The sequence below is a fragment of the Plectropomus leopardus genome, chromosome 24 (assembly GCF_008729295.1).
Source record: "Plectropomus leopardus isolate mb chromosome 24, YSFRI_Pleo_2.0, whole genome shotgun sequence".
Classification (NCBI taxonomy): domain Eukaryota; kingdom Metazoa; phylum Chordata; class Actinopteri; order Perciformes; family Serranidae; genus Plectropomus; species Plectropomus leopardus.
Genome location: NC_056486.1, coordinates 14800477 through 14823034, shown reverse-complemented (window position 1 = coordinate 14823034; position 22558 = coordinate 14800477). Strand labels below are relative to the sequence as shown.

At 38.8% G+C, this 22558-nt stretch overlaps 2 protein-coding genes across 4 annotated transcripts in view; one reads left to right on the top strand and one right to left on the bottom strand.

Moving 5' to 3' along the window:
* The window catches only part of gpr137c (G protein-coupled receptor 137c), a 14418-nt gene extending 8382 nt beyond the window's left edge, over positions 1 to 6036 (bottom strand). Inside the window, exon 1 of the mRNA XM_042513280.1 lies at positions 5342 to 6036. Within this exon, the coding sequence (XP_042369214.1) occupies positions 5342 to 5716 (375 nt within the window). The 5' untranslated portion in view covers positions 5717 to 6036. The remainder of the gene's footprint in view (positions 1 to 5341) is intronic.
* txndc16 (thioredoxin domain containing 16) overlaps positions 1 to 22558 on the top strand; it is a 24268-nt gene extending 1710 nt beyond the window's left edge. For 2 of the 3 annotated variants that reach the window (XM_042513278.1, XM_042513276.1), the window contains exons 2-21: positions 3861 to 3956; positions 8006 to 8186; positions 9015 to 9097; positions 9240 to 9310; positions 9393 to 9467; positions 9597 to 9718; positions 9826 to 9916; positions 11289 to 11457; positions 11978 to 12147; positions 12400 to 12460; positions 12551 to 12668; positions 12770 to 12919; positions 13021 to 13080; positions 13191 to 13380; positions 14912 to 15048; positions 16650 to 16734; positions 16941 to 17082; positions 18448 to 18635; positions 18767 to 18957; positions 22267 to 22558. In XM_042513278.1, coding sequence (XP_042369212.1) covers positions 8033 to 8186; positions 9015 to 9097; positions 9240 to 9310; positions 9393 to 9467; positions 9597 to 9718; positions 9826 to 9916; positions 11289 to 11457; positions 11978 to 12147; positions 12400 to 12460; positions 12551 to 12668; positions 12770 to 12919; positions 13021 to 13080; positions 13191 to 13380; positions 14912 to 15048; positions 16650 to 16734; positions 16941 to 17082; positions 18448 to 18635; positions 18767 to 18957; positions 22267 to 22499 — 2490 coding nt within the window. In that variant the 5' untranslated portion in view covers positions 3861 to 3956; positions 8006 to 8032 and the 3' untranslated portion in view covers positions 22500 to 22558. Of the gene's footprint in view, positions 1 to 3860; positions 3957 to 7342; positions 7767 to 8005; positions 8187 to 9014; positions 9098 to 9239; positions 9311 to 9392; positions 9468 to 9596; positions 9719 to 9825; positions 9917 to 11288; positions 11458 to 11977; positions 12148 to 12399; positions 12461 to 12550; positions 12669 to 12769; positions 12920 to 13020; positions 13081 to 13190; positions 13381 to 14911; positions 15049 to 16649; positions 16735 to 16940; positions 17083 to 18447; positions 18636 to 18766; positions 18958 to 22266 lie in introns of those variants that run through there. The other variant, XM_042513279.1, reaches the window with a different exon arrangement.

The following is a 22558-nucleotide window of genomic DNA, read 5'->3' as shown; positions in this document are numbered from 1 at the left end:
GAATTATAGAAGTAATTTGAATTAATTGCTGCAGAGCAATCACAATATTGTACATTTTATGGAAATTCATAGAATAATAACCACATGAAAATGTATTTTTTTGCAAATCTGATATATTAAATACCTACAGCACTTCATCAAACTGATGCAAAGCCTTTAAATCAAATAATGGCATAAAGCAGCCCTGCTTGATAATTTGCTACATAACCCAAAACCCATACGCTTGTTTCAAAGCCAGGCAGTAAGTTCAGGTCATCTTACTGGACTCCCAGTAGCCTCTGCACATGAAAAAGATTTACCTTCCTAGAAGAGACGCTAACAAAATGAGTCTTAATATCATATGCTGCTGGAAATGTTAATTTGCCTATTACTGGCTATGATATTGCATGAAAACAATCAAATAAATAGTGAAAACCAGCCAAACTAAAGCTGAAAATCATGCATATCATCCACCAGCTGCTAACTTGTTATCAGTAAAAAAAAACATCAAACTGGACACAAGTGCAGTTTCAGTGTACAAAAGCTGGGACACTGAACTTAACTGATCTGGCTCAAACACTTCCCTCCTGGAATGACTTTAGGGTTTTTTGAAAAACGTTTACCAAAATGTAATTTATTCCACACACAAAAAAAGAAATGTCTATATGTTTGTTATTAACTAACATTCAGATATATGCGACACTATCTCTGATCAAAGCCTCCTATCTGCCAAACTCTGCATCACTAATGACGATAATGACTCATTTTTAATGTTATATGATAAGTGCCATGGCCACAGGGACAGTTTAAACACACACACACAGACACACATTAACACACTCAGCCTTTTGTGTGAGAATGTAGGCCAGAAGGAGGTAATTTGTAACCTAGAAATGCGGCAGCCAGCCAACAGAACATGACCGGATTACATACTTTATGCACCATATAGTATGTGTGTGCCTCAAAAAGTGATGAAATGAAGCTAAATCAACTTTTTTTTTTTTTCTTAAATAGAGAATAAGACTTGATAGTATGTTTCTGACTGAACAATATTAGTTTCTGTAGTGAGAAGGAGCTATATGTGTAAGTGGGAAGTATATGACAGGTCAGGAGTCATGCCTGACTCATCAGAAAACTACACACAAGTATTTCCACACATGTGAGTGTGTCAGACGGTGGTGTGATGTTATATCAGCGTTCCACTCGCGGGGTTTATTACTTTCTGTGAGTTCAACATTTAACAGCTGTTCGGCAGTGATGCCGGGACTGTGCTGTGACATTGGTTGAGCAAATTATTAATGACACTGAGCTAGATCTGTGCTGAAAGAGATTCTCTGTGCTTGTGTTCGTGCAGTCGAGCAAGCTCTGCAGTTTAAATTTCTTGTGGCAAATTATAAGTGATGATGCTTTGTGTACTTTATGCACATGTACGTACATCGACTTAATCTGAAATTGATAACTTGATCACCTATTTTGAAAATCAAATTACGATTTTAAACATATTTTGAGGAAAAATAAATATTCTCTGGTTCCGGCTTCATGAACGCGAATATTGCATGCATATTTTTTTGGTTTGGGCTGCTAAAACAAACAATCCAAATCAGTCACCGTCAGTCAATTATACATATGATTATTAAATGCTAATATCAGCTGTTATCAGTCAGCAAGCGTGCTTTCATCTACCATAAAATGAATAAAAATGCAGTGGAGTCTCACAGTTTATGACAGTGGTTTCCAACCACTCTGTCTTCAACTGGAAACCAGTTAAAGATTGAGTGCACGTTGAGGCCTAAGAGTGCGGCTCTGTCTAGTTAAAGGTGTGCAAATGATTTATATCTTTGCATAAACATACAGAAAAAAAACATACATTTTGCAATAAGATGACACTGAAATCTTGTTTACCTATTTGCATAGCAATTGACTGATATAGTGTTCTTTTGGGTTTGTTTTTGTGTTCCCATGATCAATGTATATAAAAAAATAACCACTCTGTTTTTGCTCTGTTTTGGTGTCAACCCTCAATCTCCAGGAAATATCTGGCTCTTCAGTTGCTAAATGCTCCACTGTGTGTTCACTAACTGTGTCTCTCTGCTGTTTGCTGATGAGTAGGTTGCATACAGTCAGGTCTTTTCCCTGAAAATAGCTGCCTGGCCGATGAGAGTGAACCAAACAGCAACGTCACTGTGCTGAAAACCAGAACAAAAAGCTGAAGGAGGCTAAAATGCTTAAGTGTTTTGTTTCACGATTTTTAGTCGGGGGCATCTTTTATTGATTGATTACTTTTAAATGACTGAGACTATAAAAGCATTTTTTTTTTACTACTCATGAGTCTACTGTCGGAAAAAGCATCATCTGTTACAGAAGTCTGACCAGGCTAGACATGAAACCACAAGTAGGAAAAGTTTGTTCACCGAGCTGGTCAGTCACATGATTTCCCAACATAGATCAAGATACATACTGTTAAACCTATAATGACACGGAGGAACTGCATTTTGTTGGTGGAGAGGGGAAAAAAAGAGCTGTTCTTTCATGCAAAGCAGCAAAACAACCTGAGAAAAAGCAAGATGTTTATTCAGTCAGAGTGAATGCTTTAACTGGTCGCAGATCAGCTGATGGGCTCCAATATTTATTCAGCAGTCATATGACACCGTTGACTTCATTACCTTATCTCCTCTCAGCCAGTTGAACGAGCGTCCTTTCTACTCACACCCCGGCGTGTGATCGAGACACACACCGAGTTTCACTTTGAAGCAGTGATTGAACTGTGGCGCTGAGCCCCAAAGTGTGGAGGTGTTTTCGGAGAGAGGAACAAACAGGTCTTTGACATTTGGAGTGGGCAGGTGTTGAAACAACTGTGACTGACCAACTGTGTCTGTCACGCACACACACGCACAGTTTGAGAGGACAGGCCGCTGACAGAGACATTTGCTCTGAGTCTCGTCCACTTATTGAATGAAACACATCAATGGAGGCCGATATAATGTCACACAGGCTTTTACTGGGAGATCTTAACATCTCTGACCCCGGGGAAGCAAACTGAGACAATCCGCAGAGCTTTTAAACCAACGGCAACCTAAAAACGCTGCCTCAAGTCAATCAACTCACACTGGTATGGAACATGCAGGTCAATGGTGAACACATTTCTTCATGAAATGTTGGCTTTCAAAGAAACGCTACAAGCAAAAACTTGCGTTTCAAGTTACTTTGCTTTTCCTCTGACAAGAGTTGAGATCGAATCCACCACCTAAAATAATAATTATTTTTATTTATTTATTCTCATTTGTAGACTCTTAATCACCCTTTTTTCCCCCTTGTTATTGGTTAAATTTATGCGATGCATTATTGCTGCTTATACTTTGTACAAGGTAGATTTATGAGTCATTTTTTAAACATAGTTTTAAAAAATGAAATTTGAATTTGTCCTTGATCCTGCTACATCTTTGGAGTTGAAGAATGAGTTGATTAAAATCAGCAGCTAACATGAAAATTCAGTCCGGTTTCTTTGGCATGTTGCAGCAGCACACAGGTACAATATGTATAATATATATATATATATATATATATATATATATATATTACAGTAATTATTACACTGCGTGCGTGTGCACGTGTATGTGTGTATTGAGGTTTGTTTTGTGCACTATTATTAAAAAACACACAAAAAAATGCAATTTAAAAAATGACTTTGCTAGGAATATCAACATGTCTTGACATTTATACATAGGCCACCCACAAAATTACATTTTGGTTGGCTAACATGCTTTTTTACTGAGCAAAAATGGAAATGGGAGGGGGTCAGCTAGCCTTACTGTGTCTAAAGGTATTAGCATATTTAAAGCCCACTAACTCATATGTCGGGTCTCTTTTTTTCTTTTGTACAGGGGGTTATGTGCAGGGTTCTTAGACGACGCAAATCCCTGGAGTCCCTGCTGTCTTCGTGGAAACCTCCCTAACGACGAGACTCATTGTGGCACAAGGTCAAACTTTATTCTTTTTGTGTTGTTTTCAGATAACCACACCGATTTGAGTCAGAGGCCTTATACCTATTTAAAATGAACACACACATCCATATAAAAATCTGACTTTTATTTTCTGTTTAATCGTGGCCTGCAACCATTGGTGGATTATGAAACAATGGGCCCCCTCAGCATAGATATGCAAAGGGCCCCAATACCTCTCATACATAGGAGCAAGACATACAGACTTTGTGGTTTTGCATCTTTTTGTTGTTGTTATGCATCTTTTTACTGGTTTGTGTTTTTCGCTTAGGTAAATTTCTTTCTCGTTTTGGGTTAATTTTTGTCTTTTTTTGGTCATTTTGTGTCCCTTTAGATAATTTCTGTCTTTTCTGCAATTTTGAGTCTTTTTGCAGTAAGTTTGAATTTTCTAGTGGTTGTTTTGCATTTCTTTGTGGTAATTTTGCATCTTTTGTGTTGTTTTGTGTCTCCTTGTGGTCATTTTGAGTCTTCTTGTGGTTATTTTATGTCTCTTTGGGGTAATTTTGTGTCTCCTTGTGGTCATCATGAGTTTTCTTGTCGTTGCTTTGTCTCTTCGAGGCAGTTACTGTCCTTTATTGTTCAAATTTTGCCTCTTTGCAGACATTTTGAGTCTTGTGGTTGATTTGTGTTTCTTTGCAGTAATTTTGTGTCTATATGTGGTCTTTTAGGTGTGTCCTTGTGGTTGTTTTGTGTCCCTGTGGTCTTTTTGAGGTTAGTTGTCATCTTTGTTAGTCAGTACATGTTAATTCGATGTTAATTCTGTAAGTGTGGGGACTCTGGGCCTGTGCCCGGTAGGCCTGTTCAGTAATACATCTATAGCTAACAAACTATTGTTATCATTTATTATTGATATATTCCCTTCATCAATCATTAGGTCTATACAATAATCAGAAAAAACACAAATATTTGACCACCCTGTGCCAAAGAAGCACTGTCAAGGCCTCATGGGAGCTGTTCTTTCAGTAGCTCATCTTTTGTCTTTGCCGTTTTATGCAAATGCAACGCGACAATGATAAATTGTTAAATTGGGTGCACTTTTAAGTAGAGTTGGGTATTCATCCTTGAAGAGCTTTTGCCCACAGGGCGGTGGATGATGTTGGTAACAGGACCTTGGATTAATAGGAATCCTCCGAATAATCAAGAGAATATGACAGAACAGAGTGCAAATTGCCTGTATGGAAGTTAAAGTGTGTGTCAAATGTGAAAAATATGAATACAGTGAACACAAAATTGCAGTGTCAGCTGTTTTTTTTTTGCGAAATCAGGTCACACACACTGCACGCCCACCTCCCTCCCTCCCTTCCTTCCCTCTCTCTCTCTCTCTCTCTCACAAACACATACAGACACAGACAATGCAGTCATACCTGTGTGAAGTAGAGGTTGAGTAGGCAGAGTGTGAAGAACTGCAGGCAGACGGGGCAGCAGTAGAGCAGCCAGTAGGCCAGAGGCTGCAGCTGGTTGGCCTGCACCACATTTTTAAAGTAGAAAGAGAAGAGGGTCGTCCTCAGCGCTGCCCACAGCAAGCACAGAAACAAAAACACACTCTGGTAGCTGAAGCGCTTGTGTCCGTAGTGCAAAATGAGCCAGAGCTGCAGGTAAACGAAAACAAACAAGAAGGAATAGAGGACGGTGTAGACGGTAGTCAGACTGAGCTCCAGTGTTGGGGAGATTGCAGCTCCAGGGGACTCCTTCAGTGAGGTAAACAAATGGGAATTAACCTCCTCTCCTGCCGAAAACATCTCCACTGACGACTCGCGCTAACACATGGGATGCTGTGGGGGCGAAAACACCGAAACTGGGTCAGACCTGGGCTAAATACACCGTGGATGACAAAAAAGACGACAGTATTCGGGTGAAAAATTGCGATAAAAAGAGTTTATTCTGACAAGAAGTGGCATCATGAAGCTGCGCTGGGGTTTAAATCCGAAGAAAACCTGGGGTTTAGATTTAAAAAGCGCTGGGTTAAAAAAAACAAGACAGAAAACAAGAGAGAGGTCCCCCTGTGAATCTCTGCAAAGCTGTTCTCTGCAAAAACAACTTAAGGGGGGAAAAACCTCCAGATCAGCTGTGATGCAGTTTTAAACCCGCCCCCTTACTCTCAACTAAAACGGAAACTTGCGTTTCATGGGCCGCCATCTTGGCTCAAAACTAGGCTCGTTTGATTGCAAAACAGCTGACTCCGGAGCCACAGTTTCTAGCCAGTTTCCGAGCTAAACCTCCTAACGAGAGCGACGTCCTCACACCCACTTTTCCAGTGAGCCGTTTCATTGGTCAATCCTGCCGCCCAACCTCCACAGCTCCCTCACTCCATTAGTTTATGATGATGTCAGCTGCGTTAATACCCGCCCCCTGTGCACTCGTGATTGGTCGTTTGTTCAAGTCAAAACTGCTCTCTGGTTTTATTGGTCCGAAGGCGCACGTGGGCGTCTCTCGCAGAGACAGGGGTATCAAAACAATTTTTTTTTTCAGACGGTTACGTCAACTCACAGTTGCGGAAATGTGGCTTTGCCTTCAAAATAAAAGCCTAAAATGGTGTCGTGAACATTTAGTGCAACTGTGAAACAGCTGTACTTTAATTAGCAAAAGATTCTTAAAACGTCTTATTCGTGTTCATAATACGAGTAGTATGAAAATTCACTTACTAAGAAACGTCTAGTGATGGGATGTAACTAAGTAGGACACTGTACTTAAGTCTAAATTTTAGGTACTTGTACTTTACTTTTGTATTTTATTTTCACATCACATCTCTCTCTCTCTCTCTCTCTTTATATATATAATATATAAGTATATATATATAAAAATACACATATATACTTTTTACTTTCTTCACTACATTTATCTTAAGTTACTTTACAGATTATTGCATACCATACCAAAATAAATACCAAATACCATAAGATTTAAAAAAAAAAAAAAAGAAAAAAAGAAAAGAAAAATGAAGCAGTCAACTGACAGAAAAGATTGTGACAATTATTTAGGCCTAAGTCTTCTGTTTTTTTTATGTTTGTGGGTGTTTATTAAAGCAAATTTTAGGGTTTCTGAGATGTTTTTTAAATCTAAAATTTTGTAGGGTTTTCTCTCTCTCTTTTGAATAATTTTGAGTTTTTATCTCCTTGTTTTAGTTTTGGGGTGTTTGTTTTTCTTTTTCTCCACATTGGTACTTATACATGTAATACTTAAACTGCCTTTTCCTGGAAATACTTCATTAGTGCAGGACTATAACTTGTAACAGAGTATTTTCCCAGTGTGATATTCATACTTTTAATTAAGTAATGGATCAAAATACTTCTTTTACCACTGGAAACGTCTCAACATTTTTCAATTATATATTTTTATTTTTAAACGGCAACCGGAAGTGCTGATTTTACTCGCGCAGCTTGCCATAGTTTATCGAAATATGGCGCATCATTCTCTGAGGACATTTTTTTCAAATTTCACTGTGCAACTTTATGAAAAATAGCCTTTGAAAACTTGGCCTAACGTTGCACCACCCACGGACATACGCCGACACGTGTCTTTTATATTTCCAGATGTTAGCGTTGTCAGGAGGCAGCTAACCAGCTGAGCTAATGAAGCAGCTAGCAGTAACGTGACATACATTCCTAAGTGGAGCAGAAAGCGCCATTTTTGGACTTTCTTCGGGATTTTACAGGCGTAGAAGAAGCTGCTGCTTAAAATTCGCGTCATAATGACCTTAACTCCTTTCACCACGGTTTTAACTGTGGTTTGTGACGTTTGTGCCTCTTTGAAAGACAAAAGTTGAACTTAAACCCCCCTCGACTTTCTCAGGTAACAAGCTGGCATCTTTCTACTAATTTAACGAACGAGTTATCATGAGCCAATTATATATATATCAGTGTATAACATAGTGCAGGTCATTAGGAAATAATAATGAGTGTTCATATTATTATCCTTTTTGGATTTCTGATCATCTGATCATGTTTTTCTCTTAAACACATATGCACAGACAACATCTCTTTTCTGTTTATTCACTGATGGTGATAACACTTCTGCATCTTTCATAACAGAGAGCACAACACAGTCTGTCCTCCACCATGTGGATGTGTATTGCTGTTTTCCTGCTGTGGATGAGGTCAGGAGGATGCACAGAGAAGGCCAACACATCAGACCTGATAGAGTACACCGCTGCAGACTTCTATGAGAAACTGCATTCTGGAAAGATGATGTTCATCTATTTTGAGCATCAAGGTAAGTTGCTCACACAATATTGAGTGTCTAACATTGAGCACAGCTGTAAAATTGACTTCAGTTTCTCAAACAACCAATTTCAGAGCCATGATACACTCACAGTATTCCTCCTAGCACATAATGTAATGATGCCAATGATTACAAATAACTCAAATGTCCCATATTATGCTTATTTCAGGTTCAAACTTATATTTTGGGTTTCCACTAGAGCATGTTTCCATGCTGTAATGTTAAAAAACATATATTTCTCAAACTGATTGACTTTATATTCCTATATTGCCCCTTTGTTCGAAATGCAATGTTTTAGCGCCTCTCTCTTTAAAGAGTAACTGAACCCCCAAACCACTTTTTTCAGTTGACAAGCGATATATATGGGAATTTAATAGTGTTGTTGTTTTATCTAGGTCCATCTCTTGACATTTGAGTGCAGAATCATATGTATTGTTTATAGTGACTGCCCTCTAGAGGTTGAAACCTGGCTATTGCAATTGAATTTTGCTGTTGGCTCTGAAAATTGCTTAGTGGCGCTGAAGCAAAAAATTCTCAATTTCCACTGCATGAAATTATTCCTATGAGGGTCCTTCTGACTGAAAATAATAACTCTGTAATACCCTGAAACGGTAAAATTTTCTGAAACAGTTATCATACCTTGAAAATCTAATACAATTGCAACCCTATTCTGTAGATTTAGTGTTTTGATACTTTCACAGTATTTATACAGCGCCTGTAACATACTTTATAATTTGAAAAAGGCATGTAACTCTGACTTTTTACAACATGGGACCTTTAACATTTCACGTTCACGGATGACAATCTTTCTGTCTCCAGTCTCTCCAACTATCTCGCTCTTCTTGGTGGAGTTGGAGAAGTCTGCTGATGCGCTGCAGGATTATGGAGTTCTGGTTGGCAAGGTAACTGTAACTGTACACTGATGTGTCATAGAAGTTATCATTAAAGCTCAGTTTTTATTCACTTTCACATGTGGAAACAGATACCAGCAGGTGAACAGATGGAGACGTGGCAGTTCAGTGTGGTTTTGTTCTCCCTGGTTAGGTCAGCTGCAATAAGGAGCTGGTTCACACATACTGCACAGAGGAAAGGGTGCACACAGCGTTTCTGTTCAGGTGGGTTGCGTGGAGCGCGGCAGTTGTGGGAGCTGTTGTATTTGTCTCTCGCTCTAACTCTCAGCACGTGTCTTCCTGTCAGGGGTGGGAAGGAGTTCTTGGGTTTTGATTTGGACACTGTGTTTGACGTCAACTCCATAGTGTCTGAGGTCCTGTTGTAAGTAAGCAGCAGTTTACTGCTTGATTTATATTTTACTGCATTTATTTATGCAATTTAGAATAAACCTGGATTCATCTTTAGTGAGATGAAAACTGATCTTTTTTTTCCTCTATGTTTCTCTTCCAGTGCCATTCTGCGTGAAGAGGTTAAATACGTCCACACAGACACCGACCTGCTGGCCATGGAGAAGGCAGTCAGAGGGAATAAGGACATCGTGCTGGGTTACGTCCGCAGTCTGGGGACACAAGGTACAAAAAGAAGGAGACAGAATGGTGACACAGATTGTCTCACTGATTGATTGACTTCACTGTCTGATTAAATGAATGTTATTGTTTCTGTTGATTGTATCACTTAGAGCACAGATCGATGATGGAGACGGCGTACGTGTACGGATCCAAATACCAGTTCATCCTCATAACTGGGGGCCCAGTTCTGAAGCACTTGGGGTGGGTACTTTTTCTTTTCCTTTCTCCTCTTTTCTTTTCTTACATTTACTATAATTTCCTCTTCTCTTTTCTGTTCTTTTCTCTTCACTCCTATCATTTCTTTTTGTCCCTTCCACTCCGTCCCCAGTTTTCCTCTCCTCTCCTTGCCTGGTTCTAGTTCTCTTTCTTTTCTTTTCTTCTATTTCCTATAATTTCTTCTTTCTTTTATTCCCTTTTCTTTTCCTTTCTTTTCTATAATTTCCTTTACTTTCTTTTCTTGTAATTCCGCACAATGTATTTTCTTTCCTTACTGCTCTTTCCACTCCTTTTCTTTCTTTCTTTCCTTCCTTTTATTTAATTTTCTTGCCTCTCCTTTCCATCTTTTCTTCTTTTTCTTTTTCTTTTCCCATTTTTTCTTCCATCTCTGTTTTTCCCTTCCTTTCCTTTTCTTTCCTTGCATATAATTTTCTCTTTTTCTTTTGTTAAATTTCCTAGAATTTTCTCTTCTTTCCTTCCTCTTTTTTTCTTCCATTACCTAAAATTTCCTCTTCTCTCTTTTCCTCTTATTCCCTTTTCTTTCTAATTTCTCACAATGTATTTTCTTTCCTTACTGTTCTTTTCATTCCTTTTCTTTGTTTCTTTCATTTCTTTTCTTTTATTTTCTGTGTTCTCCTTCCCATCCTTTCTTCTGTTCTTTTCTTTTTCTTTTCCCTTTTTTCTTTCATCTATGTCCTTCCTCTCCTCTCCTCTCCTCTCCTCTGATGTGAATCAGATGCCATTTCCTTGGCAGTCTGCAGATTGTGTTTCATAAAGATTGCTGTGAAGTGCTCGGCTCATAGTGGAGCCTGAAGTTGAACCTGGAAGGATGATCCATGTTATATTTGTATAAACGTCATTTATGAAATGTATTTCCCTAAAAGGAGGTCTGATTTACTGCAGTAACCCTGGTCTAACTGCTAAACTTTCTTTCTGACACACTCCTCTGTTTTCAACCTCACACTGAACACCCATGGGAGATTCAGCAGCAGCATGATAGACAGCACTGTCCACCACCATCACCAGAAAACATGAGGAAATATGTGTTGGAAGAATGGTTCGATCCATTCTGTAGAGTCATCAAGATAAAGTGACTGGGGTTTCTGTAGACTACTGATGAGTTTTTGTCAGTCAGACTCAGGAGCGAGCCAAATCAAACACTGCACTGGCAGCTCCACGGGAGAATTTGAGGAAAGAATCGTCTTGTCTTGGTTCATTTGTCTTAAAACATCTGTTTAATTCATTACATGTGGTGATGTTGAGGCAGTTTGAAAAAAATCGGAATTAGGCCGAGGAATGTTTTATACAAGACAAGTTGTATGAACTGTGCGTCTCTCCCTCTCCGTCTGTCTTTCAGTGTCAATGAGGTGTCTCACTCGTCCCGAGTGTGGTTTCTCCACTGTCGAGTTCACAGTGGCTTCACAACCATGATGTCCTCTGAGCGCTGTCCGCTGACCCGTATGAGAAAACCCCTGTCCACCCTCAGCCTGCACTCCTTCCTGCAGCTCATGGAGGCTCCACTGGTGGTGAGTAGGATGGAAATATAGAGCCGCTGTGAGATACTGTAAACTGAAGCAACAAAACAAAAAACTTTTTATTTTGAAGTTATTAGAGCTGAAATGATCAGGCTATTAATCTCCCTTTTTGTTCGTTACCCCTTAATCAGAACAATGTCTACTTTTGACCTCTTGTCACTGGTTGCATATCTACTTGTTATATCCAGTTGTAATTTTTTTGTTTAATCAAGTTGTTGATTTAATTCACAAGAAAAACAGAAGAATTTTATGGGAGATAATTTTTTTTGTTTTTCTATCATGTTGATCGTTCTGTGACAAGATTTTTTTTTAACAGAGTTTTTTTTTTTAGCTTAATTAATTCATTGATGAAGTCATTTTGTGTTTTGTTATGCAGTGTAGAAAGTTTGAGAATCATTGATCCAAAAAAAATCAGCAGATTTTCATAGCAAAGGTCAGAAAAAAATCTTTTTAAAAAGTGAAAATAAGGAATTAATTTTTAACACAATTATATCTGTCCCTCTGCTGCCAGTCTGAGGTTTACGACGACCCCTCTTCAGTCCAGCTCCCTCAGTTCCCCTACCAGCAAACCCCCCAGGTCTTCCTGTTCTCTCGTCCTGATACCAAGCACCTAGACCTGGACACAGCCGTCACTCTGGCCTGGAGGCTCCGGGGCCTCGCTCTGCTGGTGCTCGTACACAGGTAAGAGATACAGGTGCATCATACAACAAAGATCTGAATACATCACCATTATCAAAATTTTAGGCATCCTAATTTTGTTCTGTAGTCTAATTGATTCTTTTGTATTTTGTATCTTTACTTTACCAGATAGTTGATAGTATTATATATTTTATATAGTATAATAGTATTTTCTCACAAAAACAGTCGAAATCAACCTTTATCACTGTGTGTTTGTGTTTGTGTGTGTGTGTGTGTATGTGTGTGTATTATCAGGCAGAGTCCTGCAGTGAAAACACCCGATGAATACAATGCTGCTTACAGACTGCCTGAGAAGGTATGATGGTCACATTTATATACACACAAAATAAGTTTACTTGTTTATACCCATGTATGTTTACCTTTGTGTGTGTGTGTGTGCTTTGAGAGTTCAGAGGTGAAGTATTTGACCTTACAAGACCTCGATGAGGTGTTAGAGCTCTTCAAAAATCAAGATAAAGAGGATGAGGGGGTGGTGGAGGACGAGGGGGAGGATTCAGTTTTTGGTAAGTGTCTTTTGATAAAATAAGAGAGAGGAGTTAAACTTCGGGGAGGAGAGAGAATGGCGAGTGCATCTGTGTTTATGTGTTTGTGTTTTTGCCTCTAGGCTTCAGGCTTGATGATGAAATTGCAATGTCTGTCTACGAAAACCGAGACAAATTGCTGGATATGGACTTGATTACCCAACTCACCTCTGAAAACTTCCACAGTGCAGTAGCTCAAAGTAGCCACACGGTGGTGCTCTTCTACCTCAAATGTAAGCTGCAGGACTGTCAACAAGAGGAAGCACATAAACTGGTGTTAAAAGCTGAAATATATGTCGGTGGAATTAATTGTGATTTCTGCTTTCACTACCAGGGGATGCTGTTTCAATGTCGATTCTCAGCTCCTTCATTGAAGTTGCAGAGATACTTGAAGGTAACAGAAGAGCACAGCAAGAACAGTCATTATGGCAGCAGGTTTTAGAGTCTGACAAAGCTGAGAAATAACTTGTGTTTGATATTTTCCTGATTTATAAATCTTTTCAGATTCGGACGTCCAGATGAGTGCGGTGGACTGTGGAGAGTGGACCGACCTCTGTGCTGCTCAGACGGGCAGCTCCCTCCCGTTCCAGCCAATCACAGCCTTCCCCAGCATCCTGCTGCTCCGACCCCAGGAGCCGGCCCAGCACTACAGAGGCATGCTGGGTCGTGAGGCGCTGCATCGCTTCATCTTGCTGTGAGTTTTCTAAGAATCTACAGACATGAGTTTGTCTTTGAAGTGATTTTGAAATCTGGAGCTGAGTTACATAACATCACATTAAACATTCCCTCTCAATCCAATTGATGGAGAGTGCAACATTCAAATAAACACCAACTTTTCAAGCAACAAGGTATGCACTGTTGAAGCTATTTTGGTTTTTGACAATGTTAAAGAAGGATTTACAAATCCATTTCAGTTCACCTAGGAAGTAGGGGTGGGTGATATGGTCCTGATATTGCCACGGTATTTCAGGGTATTTTTGCAATAACAATGTTCTTGATGATATGACAAAACACTAAAAATATTTTGCTATCAATTTCTAGAATTAACAGTTGCAACAAAGATAATGTTGTAGTTTCGTATGTCAGCATAAGCGTTACAGTTTGCCCTCATATATTCTGTAAAAACTGAACATAAATTATCACGCATGTAGTTTGCAAACAGTAACAGCAATTCAGAGTAACACTCAGATTCTGTATAAAATATAAGTAGTGAAGTAAAAAAAAACACAACAAAACAAGATCTAAGAAGCTGCCAAATGAAAAAAAGTACCTCTTAATCTGTACTTGAATATGTATGTATAAAATAAATCAGCAGGTGATTTCATTCTCAAAGACTGAGTTGTTAAGGTTCACCTGGATCTGCTCTGTCAACTCTCTTTTAATCTTCTCGCTGTAATGCCCTTATGATTGACTTTATCACGTATGCATCATGGGAAATGTAGTATCCAGTGTTTATGACCCATTCCATGAAAAGTTGGCATATCTCAGACTCTGCTGCCCTGATTTTGACCTTTTCTGTCTTATCTATATTGTGCAGCAGTAAAATAAACAAACTACATGATCATCATCATTAAAGCAAACAAATCCCAAAGTGCACTGCATCTGAAGATGTGATACTGGCTCATCTAAAACCCCATATATGATCAAGGAAGTCTAGAAAAGTTAAAATAAACTGTAATGTCTCTGTGGGGATGTTTGTCTTGGACATCATTACAGCAACAACAAGGACATACAATGGTTCCCAAGAGCAGCAACCTATGGCAGTGTCTTACTGACAAAGATTCAACAAATGAAAAGACATGATCGCATCAGAATCATGCAGAGAAAATAACAGGAAACACACTCATGTATATGATTTCACATGAAACAGCACGAGAATATAAATCCACGTTGTGTAGATGGCATTCACATGTTCTAAAGTTAAGGATGTTTTTGTCCTATAATGACCTGCAGACCTTGACCTTGTCTCCTCAAAGCACAATGAGACTAATCAGACAAAATGTTGCTGCCTGTCTTTGGAATAGCTTTATTTTTTTTCTTTTCAGACTTTTTAGGTTTAAGAGTCAGGAACTGTCAATCTACTGTCTTTCTTGTTTCATATTGTTTTATTTTTTTTTTCATATTAATTGTTCTGTAAGAAGTAGATGTGTGAATAATGCATTTAGCTGTTGTATGGGTGTCTATCTGTGCACACATGCGTATTTGTCTCTTTTTTTTTTAACCAGGAGCCAGCTAGCATCTCCTGTGCTACTGTCCACTCGAGAAGAAGCGATATCGTTCCTTCAAGAAGCGCCGCGGCCTGACCTAGCTGTGTATAAGCTTGACAGAGTGCTGGGACTGTTCAAGACTCAAACACATGCAGGTAAGGACGCTGTAATTGTGTGTGTTGGTGTGACACATGAATCAGTGCGCATTATTTGCTGCAGATGACTTTTGCCGTGTTCTGATGGATAGTGGGGCCGAATTAAATCCTTCTCAGACACTAAAACACTGCAAAACTCTGACTACAATGGCAACTATTTACAATTGAAAGGTAAACAAGGGAAATTCTACGTTCATGTTATGAAGTAATCAACCAAGAATGTGTGCTTGCATGTATTTAATTTGCTTACGGGGTTCTTTTGTTCGAGGTGGGGCTGTTGTGGTTTGGCAAAACGAGCCACATTCAATGTTTTTCCTTTCTGTGGGAGGAAAAAAACAAACTTCAGGCGCTCATGTGTGGAGGAGGAACAAATGCAGTTGAATTAGGTTAAAAAGCCTTTATTCAGAACATGGTTATTTGTATATAAACACCAACCAGTTTTGACACATGGTCTTCATCAGGGTGCAGAGGGGAAACAAGAACCAAGCAAACATTTTATAGACTTCGTGGTGGGTGTCACTTAATCCTTACTGTAAAGTGAGTGCAAGTGGGTGACATCACCTTGATTCTCTCCACACGTACAATAGATGTGATTGCAACAGCCTCTGTTATGGTGACATGTCTTGTTTGTTATTATCGTGTTTCAGAAATCAGAAAAAAAGTGTTTTGTGGTAGAAAAGTGACTTTTGTTTGTGCGCCACGACAACACGGTGAAAAACTGCTCGCCCTCACTTTCGTACAGAAGCCCTTTTTTTGTAGAAGTTGTTTGTAAATGTGAGATGTCTGTGTTGAACACATCTACGTCTTCACAACCAGATACAAGTTAGTGAGTTTGGTGACATTAAATGGGGGACTGCTGTGATCGGAGAGACTCAGGACACTACAACGACTAGTCAGGTTTGCAGTGATTTGACAAAATTGCAAGGTCATGCAGAATTTAAGGGGTTTGTTTGAACTTTAGGGCTTTAACAAATGATTGTTTGCATTATTAACTTATTTGACAATTATTTTCATGCTTCATTGTGTAGTCTTTATTCTTACATTTCCGAAGCAGGAACCAGTAATAATAAATAAATAACTGAAACAATTAACTGATTATCAAAATAGTTGGCGGTATTTTCTTTTTTCTATCAACTAATCGTTGCAGCTCTACTGAATTTGCATTTATTGTTGTGATCACCACATCACACTTCCTGGAGGGGCTGCACAGTACTTAGCAGAATGCTTTCATTGATTTTGTTCTTGTCATTTTGACAGTAAACAACCTTATTCTTCGGCCCTGGAAGATATAAAAATGACAGTATCACTTTGAAGAAATATATTGCTTTCGGATTGTCTCCTTAGACTACTGCTCAATCAAAAGAAGTGGCTTGCACTACTCAAATGCGTTTAAAGTGGAATGCAGACTGACACAAACTTAGCAAATAAAGTCGTCAGCACCTGCATATTTATATGTATGTAATTGGGGCGGCTTTGGCTCAAGAAACAAAGCAGTAATCTACCATGTCAGTGGTCTGATCCCCTGTTGAATAAACATTGACCTGTCCACTGTCAGTGACATCATATGATGTTGTAATGGTGATGTTTGTCTGTCTTGCCAGGTGTACCGGTGTTTACTGAAGCTGCACAGTCACTGAGAGGAGAAGTGCTGACTGCACTGCTGACTGATGAGCAGGCTGAGAAATGGTAACAGCCTCATCATTCACGTTTTAAGGTTGTCCCGACAGTTTAAAGTTAGAATTCACTCGTTCACTTCCACTGCTTCAAGTTCTTTAGTCTGAATTTGACAAAACAAAATGGAAACAAAAGATGAAAAGGAAAAGACTGATGTTAAGGGGTAGAATTCACTCTCTCTGCTGTGTGCCATGTTTTGGTTTTATGTGTGTGCGCAGGGTGGCAGAGCACACCGTTGACCTTCCTGCAGTGTTGGTGTTTCCATCTTGGAGGACACATACTCATCCCTCCATACTGTCTGTGTCTACCTCTGCTGAGGAGCTGCTCTCACACATAAACACTGCACTGCTGCATCCGCTGGTGAGAAAACTATGTGCTTGTTTGTCTGTCTGTGTTATAAAGCCATGTCTGCATTTGGAAATACTAAACAAAGTTATTTATTATTGTCTGATTAACAGTTCAGACAAAGCCAAAATTCTCAAACCCAGCGTCTCTCAAACCACATCGTGAACCTATCTTCCTCTAAATCTCATGAAATGAAATAGCTGTAAATAAATGATGCGAAAGCCAAGATGGAATTATTCACAGTATGTCGCAGATAACAAGCTCCACATGTGGGTCCTCTCAGTTTGGACGCAGTTTCCTCAATGCCTCCAAGAGCAGCGTAATACACTAGTCTAAACAAATAAAGCATTGTGGAAACAGTGCTCTTTAATGCATGTGTCGCAACAAGACAAGTTCAGCCCCCCCTGCGAGTGTTTATTGTTTATGTTGCACGGATGGATTTTGCTCCAGATGTGTTTCTGCTGCTGTGAAGGTAAATAGTTCAAGTGTAATCACAAAATGTCCCTTTAGGTAGTGCTGTTGTCCTCATTTTCACCAAGACTGAAATGCAGCAAGGCCTCATAAGTCCATCAAGTTAAAAGCAGACTTTGGGAAAGGGAGGAAATTCACTTTTGAAAATAGCTAAACTTGAAATAATAATTCACATGAATATAAGCTCATGAGATGAGTATAACGCAGTATGTTCACCCCTCTTAGCAACTATGTCCTAAAGACAACAGATGAAATAGTTAGTAAATTAAAACGCTTTACTTTGATAACGTCAGAATCATGCACAACTGTTTACTTGCTACAAAAAGATAGCATATTTATTTATTTATTTATTTATTTTGTCTTGGTTTTTATAGTTGCAGTTGGTGCTATTTTTGCTTCTTTTGCTTTCGTTGTTTGTCCTGTTTATTTTTCTTTCTCTTCACTTGTTGGCTTATTGAAATTGCTTGATGGGTTGCATAAGGTACAAACTATTTTTGTACTGTCTAATTTTAATTTGTGGTTGTAAATAACAGTAAAACTTTGAAGAAATGGAAGGTGGAGAAATGGTGCGGCATCTGATAAATATAATAATAATAACAAAAATAATAATAATAAAAATTGCTGCCTCTAACATGCTTTGTGCTGACACTCACAAGCAAGTTCATTGCTATAAAAGCCTGTTGTAGCTTTAAAACAGTAAAAAACACTGATGTGTAAATCATAAGGTATTTAGCAGAAACTGGGCTTTGTGCTGATTTTATAAAAGCAATCGCCAAAACTTCCCTAAACCTTCATTTTGTGTTGGATGCTGATGAAATCGTCACGCTTTTGTCTTTCTATGTTGCAGAAGAAATGACCAGAATAACGTGTGAACTTCCTCTTCATCTCTCTTTCCTGTTTTATTCCCAGCCTGAGCTGACGGTGGAGAACCTGCCGTCCTTCCTCGCCCTGGGGAAAGCCCTCCTCCTCCTCTTTGTGGGAGAGGAAGAGGACGAGATCGGGCAGAGGCAGAACCAGGCGCTGGTGGAGGAGATTAGAGGAGTGTTGGAGTTGGGAGGGGGGAGGATGGAGCCATACCTGACCTGCTGGATCCACCTGTACATACATTAATCAATGTTATTGATCAGTCTTTCTCAGTAATTCATCAAAATGACCCCAATAGATGGAATTGGATTTGTTGCTCCATCCATCATGCACACTTCATGTATTTTGTTGGTCTGTGTTCCAGTGGGCGTACTCCAGTGGGTATGTCTGTCCTGGGGTCATATCTGGGCTCAATGCCCCCCCTCCCTGCTCTGGTCCTCACACATTTGCCCTCTGGAGGTGAGATCTATCAGTACCCCCCCAACACGCCCATAGTGGCCTCGTCTGTCCTGCAGTGGCTGCAGAGGATCGAAGAAGGGACTGAATCAGCAGCAGGTAAGGGCAGTGGGGGTGGGGATGCTGCTGCTGCACAGCAAAGAGTTAGAAGGGAACACCACCTTATATTAAGAGTTCCAGTATTTTATTTCCATGGTCTCAGAAAGTTAAAAGTAGTAAGTTAAAAATAGAAAGTTCAAAAATATTTGAATCTGTGTCTGGCCCCAGATTGGTATCATTTTTTGTGACCTACAGCAGAGCTCTAAAAGCCAGCTAACCAAGCATTCGAAAACTTGAACCCACCACAAACCCCATGCTGCATGCAAAAAATGTTAAAGACACAAGTGTTGAGGCAAAGATGTTACAAATCAAGCAAGAAAAGAATAAAGGTGTGTACACAAAGAGCAACACATTTATGCCATAGTTGCATTAAAGCAAAACTGAACGGGAAAAGCTAATGAGACAGGGCAAAGACACACCAGCCATTTTCTGTGTCATTTCCCCTCTATTCATTTACTCTAATAGCTCTCTAAATGTATTCATTTTTGTTCCAGCTTGTTGTTCTTAGCATTAATACCATTTTGGCGTCTATTGAAATGCAGTCTGCATCTGGATGTGTTTTCTTCTCTAATGAATAATCCAATTATGCTCTCACATTTACACGTGCTATTTAATGCAGTCTTGGTTGTCAGAAATTAGAATTTCTCGGCACTGTTAACAAAGCGAGCAAATGAGTGAGCAGGCAACAAAAACAACAAAAGCAGACATGGCAGCTCAAGCAGCAGGAGTCAAGAGAATGATGTTTTTAACGGCAGCAGTGACGCTCCTCTTTGCACTGATTGACCTAATTACACGCACTTACTGTGTGGCTACCTGCAGTGACTTTCCAGCACACTGTGCAATTCCACCATGATGGCTCCAGTTAGCACATTGATGGCCCAGTGTCTGCTGTTTACATGAGATAAACAGAAACAGTCTTAAAATGCTTTAAATTAAATTTGATAGATATAGTCTTAAATTTGAATTTGTCGTAATTGCTGCAAACACTTTATCGAAATGCATTTATTAATATTTTAATTTAAGCTTTTCTGTGTGAAAGTCCTCTTTTCTGATAAAAATCTTTACAGCTAATATGAATCTAATACTGCCTTTTTACTTTACACTTGCACTTACCCATTAGCAAAATGTACACACACCTAACTCACTCTAATATCCATGTTCCTTCAGAAAACTGCATGGGATCACATACGTATACTACTTACCTTTATACTTACCTGCAATGCTTGGATAAAAAAAAGATGTTTTGTAAAAATCTGTGTTAAATTTGCTTAGAATAAAAAAAAGAATAAAAAAAAGAATAAAATATCTTGAAAAAATGTCTTAAAAAGTATAAAATGAATGTGTCTGATACCTGTAGACACCTTGTTTCAGTCCTGCACTTAAAAGTGGAACTCACTCTGATATATTGTAATGGCATTTAAACCTTTTATATGCAAGCTATAGTTTTGATTGTTTATTTTGCTCATTTTATCTTGTTTTAGGTCATAAAATAGTAGGGCATGTGCAACTGTTAATATAAAATTTTATACAAGGCATCAGAAGACACTTAGTAGAACCTTAAATTCTGAGGGACAGACTGAAAAACACAAAAAGCAAATGCCATCAAATTGTAATTAATGTGGTTCCATTGACGTTTAACAGAATAGATAAAATGGGCTGAGGCAGGTTACGTTGCAGATAGGAAAAAATTCCAAGGAAATCCAGAACGGCGTGCGTGTTACATATTTCCATAGAAAGATGTGAATAATTTAACATGGAAACAATGTGACGTTTTGATTTCAACCTATTTCAGTGTATAGCGCTGGAGAAAAGGAACCAGCTGATATATCTGTCATTGAGTCACACATTTAATTATACATGTTCCATAGAAGTTTACAGCGACAGGATCGAGCTTGTGGCGTTCCCGTCTGAGGAATGTGAGAGGCGTGTGCAAAAGGCTCTGAGCTGAGCAGGGACATGTGTAATGAACGTAAACAGGGCCTTTAAATGAAGGTGATGATTGTAGATGCTTTAAACCTCAACTGCCCAGAGCCATTAACCCCTTGACCTTTGATCTCTGTAGTTGGTGCAAGTGAAGCCGAGATAAGGCAGTAGTCTCGCTGTGACTCGTCTCGGTGTATCCGAACTCAAGGACTGTCATGCAGCACATTCCATCCATTCTCAGCAGAGAAACCAGAGACCTGCAACCTTAGAGATGCAGGGCGGCGTTAAAGCTTCCTGGGATTGTGTTTCCTTGCAGGGCAGCTTGCAGAACTTTTCGTTTGACTGGAAGTGTAAACTTTGCTTTTGGGCTTTGGGCTGTTGGTCTCTGAAGTTTAACCTGTTGAAACTTACGGCTGACTTCTGGGTGGAATCTGTCACTTTTTTATTAATTCAGGGTTCCCACAGTCTTGGAAAACCTGGAAAAGTCATGGAATTTATTAATTACATTTTCCAGGCCTGTATAAGTCATGGAACGTGTAAAAATCATTGAAAGTTTCGGAAAAATCATGGAAATGTTTATGTGTAATAAATCAAATTATATTAATATGACAAAAAAGGAATTTGGAGAGCATGTTTTCTTAAAAAAAACTAATTTAAAAAAGCCATTTATTTTTAGAAAACTTTAAAAAGTTATTATATTTTATTTATTTATTTATTTTTTAAGAAAAATGTTTTTAGGGTTTTTCTTAGGGTTTTCTTACAAATATTTTGATCTTTTTCTCTCTTTTATTTTATTTCTGTATTTTTAGAAAAGCATGCCCTCTTGAAAAAGATTTGACTTTTTTTTTCTTTGAAAAATGTTTGCGATTTTTATAGAAAACTTTTACAGTCATTTTCTTTTGTTTGGTTGTTTTTCCTACATTATTGTAAGGCAGGTTTTCTTTAAAAATCCCTAAAATGACACCATTCATTACAGCCAGAAAATGTAACAGCAGAGACTATTGTAGGCTTTTCAAATATAACACTGTCCTAATACATTATGTGGGATGCTGACATTCTGTTTAAACAGAGACTGAATCTGATACGTTTAAAATACACCGGGCAAGAAACAAAATATTTTTGGGGTCCTTGAAAAGTCATGAAAAAGTTCTAATGTGTGGGAACCTCGTTATTATCTGTCATTATTCAATATCTTGGAAGTTTTAGGAAATTATTACCTTGATTTAACGTGTAAATGTTGAGCTATTTGTCAATATTAATTTTTTAGGTTAAGGAGCAAAGGGGTTTTATTGTTTTTAAAACTGATAAACAGAAAACTTTGTGTGTTTGTGTTGCATTACACACTGCGTTGTAATTATAGATCTCTGTCTTGTTCCGTGTCTGTAGGGATGTTGGGTGGGGAAAGCTGGCCTCCCCCTGCCGAGTTCTACGACTTCCTAAAACTCATGGACACGCAGGAATTGGACTCCGCTCAGCAGCAAACTCCTGAAGAGGAAGAGGAAGAGGTGGATGAGGAAGAGGTGAATATAGATGAACATGTGATGTTAAAAGAAGCGCCAGATTCTTCCTCCAGCTCCCCGACTTCTGACAGTAACACAAACACTCACTCTGAACTATAACAGAAGGGATAGGTGGGAAATTACACTAGGCCATTGATTAAACAAGTTCCTTTATTGAT